This window comes from Panthera leo, chromosome C1, assembly GCF_018350215.1.
Source record: "Panthera leo isolate Ple1 chromosome C1, P.leo_Ple1_pat1.1, whole genome shotgun sequence".
Lineage (NCBI taxonomy): Eukaryota > Metazoa > Chordata > Mammalia > Carnivora > Felidae > Panthera > Panthera leo.
Genome location: NC_056686.1, coordinates 20,112,181 through 20,129,291, shown reverse-complemented (window position 1 = coordinate 20,129,291; position 17,111 = coordinate 20,112,181). Strand labels below are relative to the sequence as shown.

Here is a 17,111-nt window from a genome sequence, read left to right as displayed (position 1 = left end):
CCGGGCCAATCACTGAAAACAGAAGGTCTTTAAGGACCAAAGGAGGGAATTCAGCCCGTTCAGGTGGGCGGGGCAGGGGCATGCCACCCAGCCAATCGGAGTCTCCCTAGCGACGAGTGACCAAGGTGCAAAGCGCTGCTGACCAATGGCAGAGGCGCAGGGAGGCGGGGCGCTCCCACTGTGTGACAGCTGTCTGGACCAATAGACATGTCGCCCGCGGCCTATAAGAGTCCGCTGGGCGCTGGGCTACGGGCTCTAGGGTCGGTTGGTCGTCGCCGTCGGAGGTGTGCCCTGGGTTTGCCTCGCCGTCGCTGCCTCCCAGTCCCTGCAGCCGCGCCCCTCGCCTTGGCCCCGGCCCAGCCGCTCTCCCTGCCCTTCTCCCCTTAGCCACCCCCCGGTTTCTGCCGTCGGGGCCCGGGGCCGGGCTAATGATGCCGTCGGAGAGTGGAGCTGAGAGCCCGGACCAGGCAACTGCGCAGGTGGGGACGGCTGCGGCCTCGGAGGTGGCCACGGCCGCCCCGGCAGGCGGCGGCCCCGACCCGAAGGCCTCATCGGCCTCCCTCGGACGGCACCTAAGTGGGCTAGGCTGGCCACAGGTGAAGCGACTGGATGCGCTCCTGAGCGAACCGATTCCCATTCACGGGCGCGGCAACTTCCCTACTCTGAGCGTGCAGCCCCGGCAGATTGTGCAGGTGAGAGGGCACTGGGAGGGATTATGGGGTCTCCAGCCTGAGGTTCTTGTGCTGGAAGGCACCCAGAGTCTGTTCGATTCGCTAGACAGCTAGGGAACCTGAGGCTTAAAGAGGCACAGGGACTGTAACAAAATCGCACAGCGTATGGATAGTAGACCATGCGCCCTCCCCACTTGGCTCTCCCTTCCCCCGCCTCTGGAGAGCCCGATCGAACCGTTCACCCTTGCCTTAGCTAGGAAATGGGAGGAGAATGGGGAGGGACTTGGCTGCGGGAAGGGGGGGTGGGGAGAGGAGTGGCGGGTGAACAGATCTGCCTCCTCAGACAAGAGATACCAGGCAGCCCTGAATGGGTAGGTGTTCAAAATCGGGATTTTTTCACCCCCAAATCGTCATGGCTGGGCCTCACCACCCCCACACCCCTTCCCTCTCTCAAGGTCCTAGGGTCAGACTTTGTCCTGTGCTCCCACAGCTCTTGGCTCAAGAGCCCCGTGGCTAAGTGGAAAAGCCAAGAAATCCCAATAAGGACTCCCTCCCTCTCAACTGGGGTTGTGGCAGGAGGAGATTAAGCACCACGCTGGACCTGGTGGCTGCATGCCGAAAGGCAACGTCAGGTGTCCAGTTTAGGTGTCTCTCCTCTTCCCCAAAGTTGGAAATGAAGGCTGACCCTGCCTCCTGAAGAACAGGAAAAGAGAATTCTGGCAACCCCTCTCCCCATCCTCAGACTCCTTTTTCCCTTTACCTAACTTTTCAGCACCCCTAAAATTACTCTTCCATTTGCGTAACCTAGGTGCTGTCATACTCTGAAATGCCAGAATATGGTAATTACTGTGCCCATTTTGTGGCTGGGGAAGCGGAGGTTCCAAAAGGGGCAGTGAGCTGCCTAAGACTACCTAAAGAAGTGAAAATCAAACCAAGAGAATCATAAGTCTTCTTGGGAGCCGCCTGCTGCAGGTTCAAGGTTTCCAACCCCTTCCCCAGCTCCTAAGACTCAACTTCTGAGTCTTAGGGAAGTCTTCTGATAGAGACCAGAAAATCCAGCCACAATTCCTGGGTATTCCTGCCAGTAGACAGACTTTCCTTTGCTGGAGTTATCCATAGAAGCTAGTGAAGCAGGCCACTCCCCTGCCTCCAATTGCTTCCACTGAGGAGGAGGGTTGTAGGCTAGGGGATTACCTCGCCCTCCCTCCCAGGGAATGGGAGGGGGTGGGGGCAGATTCCCCAGGGCTGACTCACCCAAAGCCCCAGTGGTGCTCACTGAGGCATTCCTCTGCTGCCGGCTGTCATAGGGTAATTAGGAAAAACCAGTTGAGGGTTTCTTTTTTCCTTAGGACTCTCAGGTCAACCTTGGGGCCCCAACTACCGTATCTCCAGGACTGTTGTCCCAGACATGGGGGAAGGCAGAGCCCAGTGCAGAAACACCGCTCTGCAGGGATGAGATGTACTCTGGAGGGGAAGTCCCTGCCAAACTGCCTTAACTGGTGCCTGCTCTGTGTCAAGCCCTATTCAGGACACTAGGGCCATGGATATGACTGGGACCTCTGGGAGCACTTCTCTGCCTTTGAGATGCTCCCTGCCAGGTGGGGGGACTGCAGGCCAAAAGGAGCTGACTTTACAGGGCAATAATAGTACAGTGTTCTCCTAGACTAGGGTCAAAGATATCACAGAACAGGGAGCTGCTAGCTGGCGTGGGGAGAGGCAGGGGAGACTTCAGAGCTGCACCAGGAGGCTGGACATCTGGCGTCAGGGCCTGGACTGTTATCAGTTTTGCTGGGCCCAGTGTCCCCATCTGTCCAGTGGGATGGGTTGGACTACTCTCCCAACACCCTTTCAGGTTTCAGAATCCAAAAGGAACAGGGACCTTCACCTGCCTGCACAATCGCATCCACAGGGAACGACGTCCATCTCCTGGTGGGAATCAGCAGCTGGCAGCTTCACAAACTATTGGAATATATATGTGTGGTGGGAGGTGCTGCATGTGTATGAGGGGGTGGTAATGGGCTTGGTGTGTGTGGGGATGGGGGCCATCCGTGCTGGCTGTGAATGGAAGTGGGAGGTGCTCCAGGTGGGGGGAGTAGAGGAGGGGTGTTGGGTGTGTGTAATGGGGGATGCTGGCTGTCCACAGTTCAAGAACCAGAACCTTTCTCCCTCTGTACCCCACCCCCTCCCAAGACGTTGCCTACGGCAGCGATCTGAGCAGTTAGAGATGCTATTCCTGCTTGTACCTGAGCTAGAGGGACCCATTCTCCTGTAGGAGGCCCCCCTGCCCATAGCTCTGGGAGGCCCGGTTCTGATTAAGCTCAGCTATTTATTGGCTGTGTGACCTTGGATAAGTCCTTTGCCCTCTCTGGGCCCAGGGAATTGAAGGAGGCAATCTGATCTCTCCAGCTGCAGCCAGAGGGCCTGCATCAGGCAGCTCCAGAGTCAAGTGTGGCAAGCCTGCTGGCTGACAGCACCTATAGTCCCCCTGTAGGTCTTGGCAGCGGCCCAGGAGCAGAGTGGTTCTGGAGAGGCCCTTGGCACAGGAGAAAGGAGGGTGCAACCGCTGCCCCCTTCGTGGCTGGAAAGTCTGATTCAGGAGGTTCCAAGCTGCCCTGCAGTCTTTGGGTGTGGCGGTATCTGGGGTCCGCCTGCCAAGCTGGCTGTAGTCACACCTGGGAGAGAGAGACAACAGCTGCTGGCTGGCTGACACAGGAGATTTAACAAGGGTATTGCTACCTCCTCACCAGGCCAGATGCCATGCCCTGGGGTGAGCATCAGCCTGGGAGCAGGAGCTGGCACTGAGTAAGGCGCAGTCAGCTCTGTTAGGACCTGGGGAGGGGGCTGGTCTGCTCTGCAAGTCTGGCAGGGTCCTTGGGACAAGGTCTTGCCTGCTTCCCTCCTTGGCCCTGCAGGGGCACGGCTGTCAGGCTGTGGGTTACAAGTCCCACAGGCTAGACTGTAGCAACTGGCCCCTTACTTCCAGCTTCCCCAGTCTGTCTGGCCAAGGCATCTCCCAAACCCCACCTTCCTGTTCCTAACTACCCTGGTTCTGAGCTTCAGTGACTGGACGGTCACCCTCACTCTGAAATTTTGAAAGACAGGGAGGATTAGAACCCTGGGTTATGGTCTCTGCTCCTTCTAAACCCTGGGATGGCAATGTGATACGATGAGAGTCAGCCACACCTGGATTTGAAGGTGCCTCTAAATGATCTTGGGCAGATGACTACACTCCTGTGAGCCTTGGTTTCCCCATCCATAACTTGGAGAGCATAAAGACCTATCCCCTGTAGATTCTGCTGAGAAGGTCCAGGCATTCAACAGGTGCCTGATATTCCCCACCCCACCCCAAGCTCCTCCCCTCCATGTTCCTGATGGCCAGTTGCTTATCCCCATAGCCATTACAGTACCTTCCCCCAGTCAGGGTCCTCCTCCCGGAAGCCTTCCTGGAGGGAGCCGCCCGCCTCAGATTGCCCCACTGCAGCTTGCCTCCTCAGCACTTAAGTGCATTCTTTGCGGTAATTCCCTGAGAAGCGAGGAGGGCAGCCCAGCCCAGTGCTGGGCGCTGACTTGGCAGCAAGGCGGGGTTGCAGAATCACTCAGGACAGGAATGCTGCCTGGTCACTTTCAGGATGGTGTGTGAGTCCTCTGGGTTGCTAAGAAAACCGAATGTCTGGGCCCAGCTTCTTTCTTCTCCCCGCACTGTCCTAGGCCCAGAGAGATGCCTCTGGCCAAAGGAACAGACCCGAGATTGCCTGTGGTGTTCCTGTGTCAGCAGATGGGGTCTGCTACCTCTCTTCCTACTTGGGCTGGGTGCCGAGCGCTTCCCGAGATGATCACCCACCTCCTGTCTCAAGAGCAGAAAGTGCCTGAGTTTTAACTTCCAGCCCTGCCACTTCTAAATGACGCCCTCTCTGAACCTCAGCCCCCTCTCGCCCCCGTAAGCCTCAGTTTCCTCATCTCTAAAACAGGTGTAACATGTGCTTCACAGGGTCCTTGTAAAGATGAGTTAAGATGAGTGTGTGTGTCATAGCCAAAAGAGCATGCATGGACTGGAGAATCCAACCGACCTGGGCTCTACTCTCTGACCTTGACACGATTCTTAACCTCTCTGTGCCTCAGGTCCCCCATCTGTGAATTGGGATACTAATGCCCAAATACAGGATCATTGTCAGGGTTAATGTAGTAATGTGGGTGAATGGGAATTACGTTCCCAACACATTTGAACAGTTAGCATCATGCCTGGCACAAAACAAAGTGTTTTACTTGCAGTTTTGGAGAGGTAGAATCGCACAGTGGTTAAGACTTGCACTGAGTTTAATTCACCAGCTGCGTGACCCTGGGCAAATTACTTGGCCCCTCTGTGCTTCTATTTCTCCATCTGCAAAATGGCATTCATCGTATCTACCTCATAGGGCAGGTAGTTGAGAATTATGCACGTTTATAGCCTAACGTATAAAGTGCTTAGACCGGGACCTGGTATTTAGTCAATTCTACGCGTCTGCCATCATCGGTGCTATTCCTTCTGAGTCTTTCCTCTAAACAAGTCATACTCCAGATTAGGAAATCAAAGTCGAGACGGTTAAATGGCTTTCCAAAGGCACGACAGCTGGTACGGGGTCAACATGGTTGATGTTGGCGTGATTATCACGGGGAAGCCGGTGGTGGACCCCCGGGGGGGCCCAGACTCCCGCCACCTCTCCCTCCCGCCGTCTCCCCCGCAGGTGGTCCGCAGCAGCCTAGAGGAACGGGGACTGCGCGTGCACGGTGTGCGATTGCACGGCTCGGCTGCCAGCCATGTGCTGCACCCTGAGAGTGGCCTGGGCTACAAGGACCTAGACCTGGTGTTCCGCGTGGACCTGCGCAGCGAGGCGTCCTTCCAGCTGACCAAGGAGGTGGTGCTGGCCTGCCTGCTGGACTTCCTGCCGGCCGGGGTGAGCCGGGCCAAGATCACGCCCCTGACGCTCAAGGAGGCGTACGTGCAGAAGCTGGTGAAAGTGTGCACGGACACGGACCGCTGGAGCCTCATCTCGTTGTCCAACAAGAGCGGCAAGAACGTGGAGCTCAAGTTCGTGGACTCGGTCCGGCGCCAGTTTGAGTTCAGTGTGGACTCCTTCCAGATCATCCTGGACTCCCTGCTTCTCTTTGGCCAGTGCTCGTCTACGCCCATGTCTGAGGCCTTCCACCCAACGGTGACAGGTGAGAGCTTGTACGGGGACTTTGCCGAGGCGCTGGACCACCTGCGGCACCGCGTCATCGCCACGCGCAGCCCCGAGGAGATCCGCGGTGGCGGCCTCCTCAAGTACTGCCACCTCCTGGTGCGGGGCTTCAGGCCGCGGCCCAGCACCGACGTGCGCGCCCTGCAACGCTACATGTGCTCCCGCTTCTTCATCGACTTCCCAGACCTGGCGGAGCAGCAGCGCACGCTGGAGCGCTACCTGGAGGCTCATTTCAGCGGGGCCGACTCAGCCCGCCGCTACGCCTGCCTGGTGACGCTGCACCGGGTGGTCAACGAGAGCACCGTGTGCCTCATGAGCCACGAGCGTCGCCAGACGCTGGACCTCATCGCCACGCTGGCGCTCCAGGCGCTGGCTGAGCAGGGCCCCGCCGCTGCGGCCGCCCTGGCCTGGCGCCCCCCGGGCCCCGACGGGGTTGTGCCTGCCACTGTCAGTTACTACGTGACTCCTGTGCAGCCTCTGCTGGCTCGGGCCCACTCCTATCCCACCTGGCTGCCTTGTAACTGACTCAGACCCTCGCCACAAGGGACTGGGCCTTCCCTGAGGGAGTGGGGCCTCCCGGAGTGTGGAGAGGAGGTGACCAGAGACAGGCGGCCGCTGTCAAGTGGCCCCGCACCGCTGCAGGGTTGGGCCTCCTACTAAACAGAAGGGACCCCCACTCATCCCCGAGTGAGGCCCCCGTGGGCTTAAGGCCAAGCTGGGGTTCTTGGTAGACAGAACCACACTTTTGGACCAGCATGGTTGTGGGGTGCAGGGGCTGTTTTGTCTTGGGGGCCAATTGCGCTCAGGACACGAAGCATGTTTGGGGCGATAGCCTCCATGCTCATCGTCTTAGGTAGATTTCTGCGGCCTAGGAAGGTCTTGGGTTGGTTTCCGTGGCCTAAAAAGGGTCTTTTCGGCTACGGCCAGCCCACAGTGATCCCTGCAGCCCACACAATGACCAAAATATGGTATGGTATGTGAACTACTCACTTCGGGTTGGGCCGGACCCCTAACAAGGCCTGGCCATCCAACCTGGCTAATCACCGGGAGGAGGAAAACTGAGGCACGACGCAGATACCTGGGTTTGCAGAGGGATAGGTTTAGCCCAGTCCCCAAACACCCCCACCCCAAGCTGTCAAGGTGTGCAGTGGGCAGGAGCTAGGCCGCTGGGGGAAGTGGGGGGGGGGGGGGTGGGACACACTCCAGGTCCCCTCTGGGGTGTTGTTCCCTTCCCATGTGTTGTAAGGATCCCTCCTGCCTGGGAGCTTGTTCTCCGAAGGGTGCTGGACCCAAAGAGGCCACAGCCAAGTGCTCTCCCCCACTGGCCTGGTTATGGGTCCCCACTTGGAGGAAGGGGAACCATGCCCCACCCCCTTTCCGATCCCTCTGGATTTGTCACCATTTTGCACTCTGAACACCTGCCAATAAAGATTGTCTACACTAAGCCTAGCACCATGCTTTCTCTTGGGAGAATGACCTTCCATGGCTGTGGGGGCTATGGCTGCCTCTTCCAGCCTGCATCTGGCTTGCATTGAGGGCAGGGACATTCGGGTACCCTGGTGTCTGAGTCCTGGCTGTAGCTGGGGGTTTCACCTCCTTCTCTCCATACCAGCCCCAGCTGGAAAACTGTGCTGGGGGCTCGTGTCTCACGTGTGACTTGTACCTGCAAATTGCCACAGCAGGTCTCTTGTGAAAGAGTAAACATTGCAGTGTTTTCCTACCTAGAGTCCTAATGACCCTGGACTTGGCCTTACACTCCAGTGCTCCGGGCTGCTTGACCCCAGCTCTGCCCACCCACTCGGAAGCAGGTGGAGGACAAGCGGGATGAATCTGAATTGGAGACCCGTTCAGTAGTGGCAGCTAAGCCTGGGGGACTTCTAGCGTCGCCCAGAGCCAGAGCCCAGGTTCGGCCTCCCTACCTGGGCCGAGGTTCTATCCGCGGTGGGGGGGGGGGGGGGGGGGGGGGGGGGGGTCTATCTTCTAGGGGGAGGTTCTATCCTCTGGCTCCCTCTCTTATTCCCAAGGGCTGATGGGCACACTCTGGTCTGCTCTAAATAGGTCCCCTAAGAGGGGCAGGGTCTCTTCTTCCCAAACCCAGCTGGGGCCATGCCAGGCTGTCCAGCAATGAGTGGCAGCTGCACGCTCTCAGGGAGCTATTCCCTCGGGGCATCAGCCAGTCACTGGCCTGGACGCTGCCCACTGTTTACCCAGCCTCTTTGATCCAAGGATTGCAAAGCCCTTAACACAGACAACCTCATTAGTGGTTTCTGAAGTGATGGCTTGAGGTTCTAGTCAGGGTGAAAAAAACAAGGCCTCAGAGGAGGCCCCAGGTGACCTGGGTGAGCCCAGCCAACTCACCGGCTCACTGAGTCTCTGCGGGGCTCAAAAAGGCCGGAAGGGTGAGTGGAAACACTTTCTTGGCTTGGTGACTGAAAATAGCGCCCCCCCCCCCCCACCTTGGCTGTGCCCACCCAACTAGGGGCCTAGGAGAGATTAAGTTTATCCCAGCTCCTGAGTTGGGCATGTGTAAGCACACAGGCTTAGCTTGTTGGGGTGGGCACTGGGGTTCACCCAGATGTGCTTGTTTCAGAGGGTGAGAAAGCTAGAGACCCACAGTAAGTGTACACACGGCATTCAGCCCATCGTGTGCCAGCGACCCCTACAGGAGTTGGAATACATCAGCACCCAAAAGACCAAGCAAGATTCCCTACTCTCATGAAGATTATACTCGAATAGGGTGGACAGAAAATAAACTAAATTATATCTTCTTAGAAGGTCAATATGCTTAAAGTACACAGCAGGGTAAGGGATTGGGAGTGCTGGGGTATGTGGTTTTAAAAAGTCAGGATGGACCTCATCGAAAGGGTGACATTTGATTGAACACTTAAAGGCAATGGATAGCAAGCTAGGCAGATGTCTGGGGAAAGAGCTTCCAGGCCGAGGGAATTTGTCAATGTGCACAGGCTCCCAGCAGGCGTGTCTGGGGGAGGGCACGTGTGCCTGAGGGTGTCTGGCTGGCCTTGCACAGGCGTGTGCTCACCGCTGCTGGTCTGCAACATGCATGGGCGTGAGATGTGGGAGAATGTGAGCCAGGAGTTCCCAGTAACAGCTTCCACTGCTAGAGTCTTTACTCCAGGCCGGGCACTATGCTACAGCCTTCGCGGTCACTACCTCTCGTTTCATTCTCGAGGGAAGAGCAATCATTATCTCCACGTTTACAGGCAAGGAAGCTGGTGCCAGAGAGGTCAAAGAGGTGTGGCTGACTCCAGAGCCATTGCTGTTAACCCCCACACTCTCCCGCCCCTTCGCTCTGATTTCATGTGGATGAGCGTGACAGTATGTCTCCTGTACATCTGTGTGATGGGGCATCGTTAGCATGTGATAGTTTGCATTACTGTGCATTTGCCATTTTATGTAGGACCATGGCAGGGCAGCAGTGTGCCAAGATGTACGTTTTCTTGATGTACATGACACCAGCCATGACTTGCGGTGACTATGTCAGAGGCCCATGGTGGCAGCAGGTGCGCCTGTGGGTGTGTTTGGGGGTGGTGCCGTGTTCCTGGGTGTGAGAAAAACAGTGACTCAGTGGTTGGCATTGTTCTCTCTGGGACAGTTCCTGGAACCATCTAAGATGCCAGGGTAGGCAGGAGTCAAGAACTGGGAATCACAGCCAGGGAGGGGAAGGTGGAGGGAGGAAAGCCCCACCCCCCAGCCCCACAGTGCTCACCAAGAAGCAGTCCACCCACCTCTTATGACCCACGGTGGGTGGGGGAGCTCCAGAGCCGGGAGACGCATTGCTGTGAACTTTGGGGAACAGAAGACATGCCCCCAGGCAGTGACATGATGTGTTGGCCCCTCCAGTCCCACTCTCCACCCTTGGTGCTTGGTGCCCTGGGAGGCTGACCTCTATGGACTGTGGGTCAATGGCTCCCTTGTTCTCAGCCTTCCTGTTGGTTCAGCCAATGAGAGACCCCAGCACTGAAAGGAGGAGGAGAATGGGATGTTTATTCTGCCTGTTCCCTCCCCCACCAGGTTGCCATGGTTGGCTACATTTCTCAACCAAAGGCCACTGTTCCTGTCAGGGGCCTTCTCCACACACCTGCACCCTCCCTTTCCTGTCCCCTTGTAAAGGCTCCCCACTGTTGCTAGCCTGAGAGAGCGGCACTGTCGTTGGTTAGTTTCTTAAGCCCGGCCCACGTTTCTGGAAATAACCCCTTTTAAAGTCTCATTCCAGTTTGAGTGTGCCCTGTCTCCTGCTGGGGCCCTGACAAACGGGTCCCTGTTGTCGCTAGCACAGTCACACGCGATCCTCCATGGATTGTCATGCTGCCATGTTATCACAAATGTGCACGACCTCCTCGGTGTCACGCACAGTCTCACACGTGCACGCCCAGCCCCGAGCTTCCTCGTCACATCCTTAATCAGGGGAGACATCCTGGAGAGGGTGAGCTCTGAGCCAGATCAAGGGGGAAAGCAGTCTGCAAATCAGTCACCAGGGCCAGGTTGCCAACAGAAACTAAGCAGAAGGTGTTATGTGACAGACACACCAAAGGAAAGGCGGCAAGGACACCTGCAAAGTGAACCTCAAAACCACATGCCTCTGTCTCACGTTATTGAAATTTATTCTTCCTGAATGTATAAATCAGGGGATTGATTCAATATACATTCATTTTGCCGAATTCTACAAGTTCTTGGTCGTAAGTATGCTCCCCCCCTTCCTTTTATTATCAGGATACTTGAATAAATATGCTCCCATTTTTCATTTAAAACTTTGCTTAGGATTTTTATGTTAACACCGCCCCTTCCTGAGAAAGAGGTGCCCCCCGCCCAAGCCAGCAACTTATCATCTTTCTGAGAGGCCACAGGCACACCCCTAGTCGGAGAGGGCAAGGACAGCGGGTGAGGGAACAAGGGATTTCTCAGAACGTTTCCCATCACGCAGGCCTCCCAGCTTTGTCAGACTGAGAAGCGATGGCATCGACCAAAACGGGGACCCCAGCTGCACCGCGACTTAGGAACGGTGACTATTTCTTAAAAGAAATCCTTCTCATTTTCACAGTGGAAACGTTTGCTCCTTTCTTAAATAATCTGATTGCACCTCAGAGGACCTGTTGTAACATTTCCAATCATCCGGTGTCGGCCAAAGTCAAATGCAGATTATATAAGGAAACTCAAGAGAACAGGCACCTTCCCCAGAATTGAGCACCTTGCCACTGTTAAGTGCAAGGCTCCTGTAAAGTAAGGACGGTGCCAAGGTTGTGTGGGATCAATTCGGTTGTGTAAGGTTGTGAGACGTCTTCCTGAAGGAAGTGCCCAGGGAAGGAGCAGAATCCAGGAGTCCAGAAGCATACAGTAGAGGCTCTGAGGAACTGGGAGGAGCTGGAAAGAATAATGTCAAGAGCTTTAATTACCTCCTTCCCAAAGCCACCCAGCCCCACCCAAACCCTTCAACATTTGCCTCGAGAGGGGCCATTGTGGAGAGAAGGTACAGGACACTATTCCGGGACAGGGCTCCACTGGCTCCTGCCCAGGAAGAGATGGGGGCTCCTGGGGTAAGGAGAGGTTCCCTTGGGCCTTTGTCCTTGGCTGGGATCCCCACTGGTCTGAGCAGCTGGAATGGAATGTTCCTGGGAAGAAAAGCCTTCCCTGCCTCCACCTCTCCCCTTATGGAGTTCCCTAGGACCAACAGTGGGGGGAGAAGGGGGATCGTTCCAGGGATTCCTGATATGGCGATGCTCTGGAGAAGCAAAGGCCCACACTGCCTGGGGGCTCTGTCCTAGCAGCCTCTCCTGGGCTAGGTAGATTGGCCCACTCAAACATTTACAAATCTCCACTTTGTGCTTCGTGTGACCTCTCATTTAATAGTCTGGGGTTATCTCCTCCCCAGCTCCCCAGTAACACAGACGCGCACAAGAAACTGGCTCGGAGAAGGGGAGTCATTTGCCCAAGGTCTTCCGGTGGAAAAGTTACAGGCAAGCACTGAATCCCACATCTGTCTTGTTCCAAGCTTGGGGCACTTTCTGCCCCACCGTGGAGACTGTTGTCCTCCTCCTCTGCCATCCCAGGCCCTTTGCTCTCCTTGGCACCAAACATCCCAGGTGTGCAGGGAGAGGAGGTAGCCCTCCAAGGCAAGCCCAGGCCCTGAGCATCGCTGGCCTGCCCTTGCCTGAAGCCAGGTATGCTGACTCAGCCTGACTCACCCCCGGAGCCCAGACAACCAGGGTGGGGAGCCAGCTTCCCAGGGGTGCCTGGGGGGAGGGGTGTGCCCCAGAACTTGGTGGAGATGATTGGGGTGGGGGGGGGGTGCACCTTCTGCCACATTTCCAGCATCTCATCACACCCCTCCCAGATCCAAGGACCAGAGGCCAATGTACCCAGACTTAAAGGGTAAGAGCCCAGATCCCCCACCGTCAAATGGAACCCTCATTAGCCTGGTAAATGAAAAGCCGGTAGCCTAGTGTTTAAAGGACCCCTCGTTTGCAGGTTCTAGTCCTTGGGTAAGTCCTCTGCCCTACCTCGTCCTCAGTTTCCTCAACCACGGAAATGGTTGTGCTTTTCCCAGCTACTCCCCTTTGCGGAGTGATTGGGAGGACTGAAATGGATAGAAGGTAAAGTGCCTAGCACGGAGGAGGTGGTTAAAATATTCAGGAACCAAGGATTCTCTTCCCCTATCACTCCTGGCCAGGGTTCGTCAGGTACTAATGGGGGAAGAAATAGTCTGGGGATCTCCCAGCTTTCCCAAATGCCTCCTCCCCCAGGCTGTAAAGCAGGGAGCCTCTCTTTTATCTCTGAGAAGACTGGGCGGCTGAATTTTCTCTGGGGACCTGGAAGGTGAGGGGAACTGCAGGCTTGGAGGCACCTCGGCTGTGACCTGTTGTTTATGCCGAATCTCTAGGAAGCCACCCTGGTCCCCAGACGGCCCCAGGGTGTACCAAATCTGTGAGGAGCGAAATGACTCCAGCCTTTCACTCAGACGGTGAACACCAACAGGGGCAACCTCTTTTTCCAGGACAGTCTCTCTTGATGAACCTTCCCCTGAGGTCCGGGGCTGGGCCCAACCGGAGGCCCAGCCGTACGCCCCTTCTCTAAATGACCGCCACGACCCGCTCGGTCTGCCAGACCCTTAAAACTCAAGGCCAAAGAAGGCCCCCTTGCACCCTGCAAGGCAGAAAAGGGGCTAGTCGGGGGCGGCGACCGTTGGGGATAGAGCCTGCTTCAGGCCACGCCCCCACGCCCGGGGAAGCAGCCCCACACTGCCCTCTGGTGGCGCCTCCCAGAAACGCCCTCACTTGGCTAGGGATCCCTAGAGAGGGAAGGGGGCTTATCCAGGGAAAGGGCAAATTCTGACTTAGAACCTTGAACTCATCTCCCAGCCCAAACACTGGCCTAAAGAAAGATTCCTGTTCTCATTTCCCTTTGCTGAGATTCCAGATTCACGGCTAGCCATCGATGTTCTCAATGCACGAGTCTCTCAAGATCCTCAGGGCTGGAGCCATCAACAAAAGTGTTCAAAAAGTTGGGGCAGAGCGGGGTCAGTCATCCGACCAGGAGCTATAGTTATTTGTGAAGGTATAAATATAGCCCTCCAACAACACAAATTGCCCAGCCCCAGAGGGTTCCCTGGGATGGTGACTGCCAGGGAAGGCTGCCTAGACGAGGGCTGGGAAACACAAGCCCTTAAAAGCAGAGACCCTCTGATTCACTGCTCCTTCTTGAGCTCCTGGACTGAGTAGATATTAATGGTTGTTGACTGAGGAGAAAATGGAGGCTCCTAGAGGGGGTTGGGTGGGCCAGACAGGGGTGGGGAAGTGATTTTTATTAGTTGGCTGAGGAACCCTGGGTGGAGTCCTGAACCAAGAGCTGGGGTTCAAGTCACTGAGTACTGTGTGCCCAGGGCGAAGGCCTTTGGTGAGCAGTGGGACATCTGGGAGGGGGGAGAGGACCAGAGCTGCCAGTGACACTAGGACCAATCTCTATCTCCCACACACACACACATCACTTTCTCCAGCAAGAACCACCTCTAATGCCTCACCCCCCACCGCCTCCAAATCAGGACAAAGCTGATTACCAATAAATCCCAGAGAAGGCAACGCTATGATGGCACAGAGCACTTTACACAATTAGCTAAAAGCTTCTCTGGACCAAGTGCCCCTTTCCTGTGCAACCCAGAAAACAAACAGTCCTGGCTGTAGCCCAGTGCTGCAGCCTGAGCTCCTGTGTCACCTCCAGGAAGTCCTTGTTTTCTCTGGGCCTCTAGACCCTGAATGAACAGAATAACTTCAAAAGGGTCTCCCTCTCTCCGGGGAAGCCAGAGGACACCAGGGCCCCTCACTGCTCTCCTGGTCCCCAAGCTCACTCAGACTCCCTGAGACCTCCTCCTGGACTTCCCTCCCCTAGCCAAGAATGGGTTTGGGAAAAGCCTGGCTGTTAGAAACCAGCCCCAACGTTTAGTACCTGAGGAGAGGGAGAGGAAGGGCTGAGAGTCAGGTGAGGGCCCCTGGGGCTCTGCCTTTCAGAGAGCGGTTTACCTGACCCTCAAAACTCTAGGATTAAGCCAGACTCCAGGGACTCTGACATTCTCATCCTACCCTTTCTTCCCTATTCCCAAGCCCTGACATGAGGAAGGACAGCTATGTTCAGAGAGGGACTAAGCAAACCAGTCCAAAGAGGAGGCAGAGTTGTTCTAGGTCACATAGTAGATAGGCTGGACACCAGCTCTCTAGACCCTGCCCCCGGGCAGGGAGGAGACACTATGGAAAGGACACACAGGCTTGGGACCTAGTTCTGTCCAGTGCTGGGACGTGACCTTGCTGTAAAATGAGGGCTTTAAATTAGCTCCTAGATCCACCAGCAAAAGCAGTGCTTGTTTCTAGGTGTGATTTAAAAGGATAAAACCTTCCTCTGACTGATGGGGGAAGAATGACCTCTGCCCTGTGTTAACCTCACTACAGCCCTTCTCAGAGGTGAAGATAACCACTTCACAGACCAACAAGGGAGACTGCAGTCCAATCAGTCCAAGCAGCAAAACGGCAGCCTGGCCATTCACAGCGGAGGGGGGACAGGGGGGAGCAGGGTGCTGATAGGCATGTGGACAGGAAGAATAGTAGCCAATCTCATTTCAGGTCTGGCCCTTTAAGGCCCCCCCTTCTAGAAGTAGATGACATACCTACCCCCTTGGGGCCTGTTAAAGGATGTCACCTGGCTCCATGACTGGCAGAACCATCTTAGAGACAGGTTGGGGGTGGGGGACGGTGGAGGAACCTTAGGAGAGCAGGTAAGGCCTTAAGCGGTTACCAAATACCCCACCCAGGTTATCGAAGTCAAGATGTACTTGACTTGGCAAAATTGCTTGAGAGCATGAGAAAAGATCTGTCTCCTAGAAGTGGAAGGGCCTAAGTGTGATGGGAACAAATCCTCAATCTCTCTGGGATTCTGTCCCCCCAAATGGGAAACGGGCTTAGGAGAGAACTTAGTGGTACATTGCTGGCCCAGCCCCCACCGCATCCTGGGACCTCATTATTCTGTCCTCCCCGAAGGTCTAGAGCTGGGCGGCGCCAGAAATCAGCAGTCTCAAGGGCAAGACTCTTCTTACAGCCACAAAGGACCCAGGAAAGGCAACGCGGGTGTAGGGAGGGAGGGGTGGATGGCCTGCGTCAGCGCAGCAGGCTCCCAGTGGTGAAAGTTTGCCGGCAAACCCCTCCTGGAATCTGAGCATCTTCAATTTTTCCAACTCTATAATGGGGACTTGGTGCTACCACCTCACTCCCCAGAACCCAGGAGGTCTGGGAGAGGCAGTAACAAAATGGACAGCTTTATTAGGGACCCAGCGGAGGTCCAGAAGCCCCACGGAAGGGAAATCGGGACCCTGCACCACCCCGCCCCGCCCCCTCAGATGCGCCAGCCGCTAAGACCGCACCTCAGCCTCCTTTACTGGGCCCCTGGCCCCCCGACTGTCTCTTCCTGGGGTCCGTCAGTCTGTCCATCCGCGTCGGTGACGCCGTCCATCCAGCCGACGTCCCGATCCGTCGGTCGACACCTCGGCGATGGCCTGTCGGGGGTGGCCAGGGGTCCCCGCGCTGAGGTCAGCGCTGGGGGGAGGCGGGGCCGCGGGGCGGACTTCGGCGGAAGGGCGAGTCGGGCTCGGGGCCGTGGCCCCGCCGCAGGCGCCCGGCGCCCCAGGGCACGCAGCCACCCAGGCCCAGCGCCGAGGCCAGCAGCGCGGGCGGGCGGCCGCGGCGGCCGCGGCGCGGGCCCTTCTTGAGGCGCGACCCGTGCGCCGCCAGGTAGAGCTCGGCCTGCGCCACGCCGCCGCCCAGGCGGCCCAGGCTCTCGGCGCGGTGCGCTAGGCGCAGCTCGGCCGCCAGGAAGACGCGGTGCAGCTGCAGCACACGGCTCTCCAGCTCCGACACCAGGCGCCGGCGGCCCTCCACCTCCAGCAGTCGCCGCCGCGCTTCGGCCAGCTCCAGCGCGCGGCCCCCCGCTCCCGCCGCCGCCGCCGCCGCCGCGCCCCCTGCCGGCCCGGTGCCCCCCGCACCCACGTTAGCGCCCTGGCGCCAGCGCTGTAGCTCCTGCCCCTCCGCCGAGCCCGCCCACGCCCGGGCCGCTTGGGGCGGTGAAGAGACCTGAGCCGGGGTCGGAGTCAAGGTCGGAGTTGGGGGCGGGGGCTGAGGGGACGACAGGAGCTCCCGGGGCGGCGGCGGCGGGGACCCCGGTTCCGCCGTCCCTTCCTGGGCCCCCGGGCCGCAGGCGCTGATGCGGCAGCCCGGCATCCCCCGCCCCCCGGCGGTCTGCGGCCGTCGATCCGCTGGTCTGGCCAGCTGCCCCCGCGAGGGGGAGGACGGACGCCGCGCACGCGAGAGAGATGCGGCGCCAGCTCCCACGCCAGGCGCCCGTGCATCTTATAGCACACGGGGCGGAGCGATGGGCAGCACAGCCAATCAGAGACTGGCATGCCTGAACCCGCCTCCCCGGCCCCACCGGCTCGGGACTTTGCGCAAACCCCTCGAGGCCCTGGCCCTCGTCCGGCTCTGCCCTGCTGGGGCGTCCGGTGCCCATCCACTTCCCCCCAAATTTGGGGTGTAAAGAGGACCTCATCTTCTCTGGTCTGGTCCCTAAGTCATAAACTCTGATAGTTGGTGCTTAGAAATCATGGACTCCAGTCCCCGGCGCGTGATGGTGGGGAGGGATGCCTGAGGCCACACTGTGTGTGCCGGTGGGAGTCTGG

The 17,111-nt window shown here is 57.5% G+C and overlaps 2 protein-coding genes across 3 annotated transcripts; one reads left to right on the top strand and one right to left on the bottom strand.

Moving 5' to 3' along the window:
• The first annotated feature begins 208 nt into the window (after positions 1 to 208).
• On the top strand, positions 209 to 7,328 carry TENT5B (terminal nucleotidyltransferase 5B). The gene is made up of 2 exons (XM_042952433.1): positions 209 to 692; positions 5,393 to 7,328. The coding sequence occupies exons 1-2, from the start codon at positions 429 to 431 to the stop codon at positions 6,410 to 6,412; spliced, it is 1,284 nt and encodes a 427-aa protein (XP_042808367.1). The 5' UTR covers positions 209 to 428; the 3' UTR covers positions 6,413 to 7,328.
• Positions 7,329 to 10,486: 3,158 nt separating this feature from the next.
• Positions 10,487 to 16,786, bottom strand: TRNP1 (TMF1 regulated nuclear protein 1). Of its 2 annotated transcripts, none has more exons than XR_006206434.1 (2): positions 12,820 to 13,084; positions 10,487 to 11,266 (listed from the first exon to the last, which is right to left on the bottom strand). XR_006206434.1 is itself a non-coding variant. In XM_042952997.1 (2 exons), the coding sequence occupies exon 1, from the start codon at positions 16,654 to 16,656 to the stop codon at positions 15,970 to 15,972; it is 687 nt and encodes a 228-aa protein (XP_042808931.1). In that variant the 5' UTR covers positions 16,657 to 16,786; the 3' UTR covers positions 10,487 to 11,266; positions 15,804 to 15,969. The 2 variants fall into 2 exon arrangements, 1 of the variants encoding a protein (XP_042808931.1); XM_042952997.1 differs by lacking the exon at positions 12,820 to 13,084 and adding an exon at positions 15,804 to 16,786.
• Positions 16,787 to 17,111: the final 325 nt, after the last annotated feature.

Bases quoted from the DNA above. Each gene is read 5' to 3' on its own strand.
- TRNP1 (XM_042952997.1), bottom strand. From the start codon at position 16,656: ATGCCGGGCTGCCGCATCAGCGCCTGCGGCCCGGGGGCCCAGGAAGGG.
- TENT5B (XM_042952433.1), top strand. From the start codon at position 429: ATGATGCCGTCGGAGAGTGGAGCTGAGAGCCCGGACCAGGCAACTGCG. The intron at 693-5,392 runs GTGAGAGGGCAC...TCTCCCCCGCAG, and splicing joins AGCCCCGGCAGATTGTGCAG to GTGGTCCGCAGCAGCCTAGA.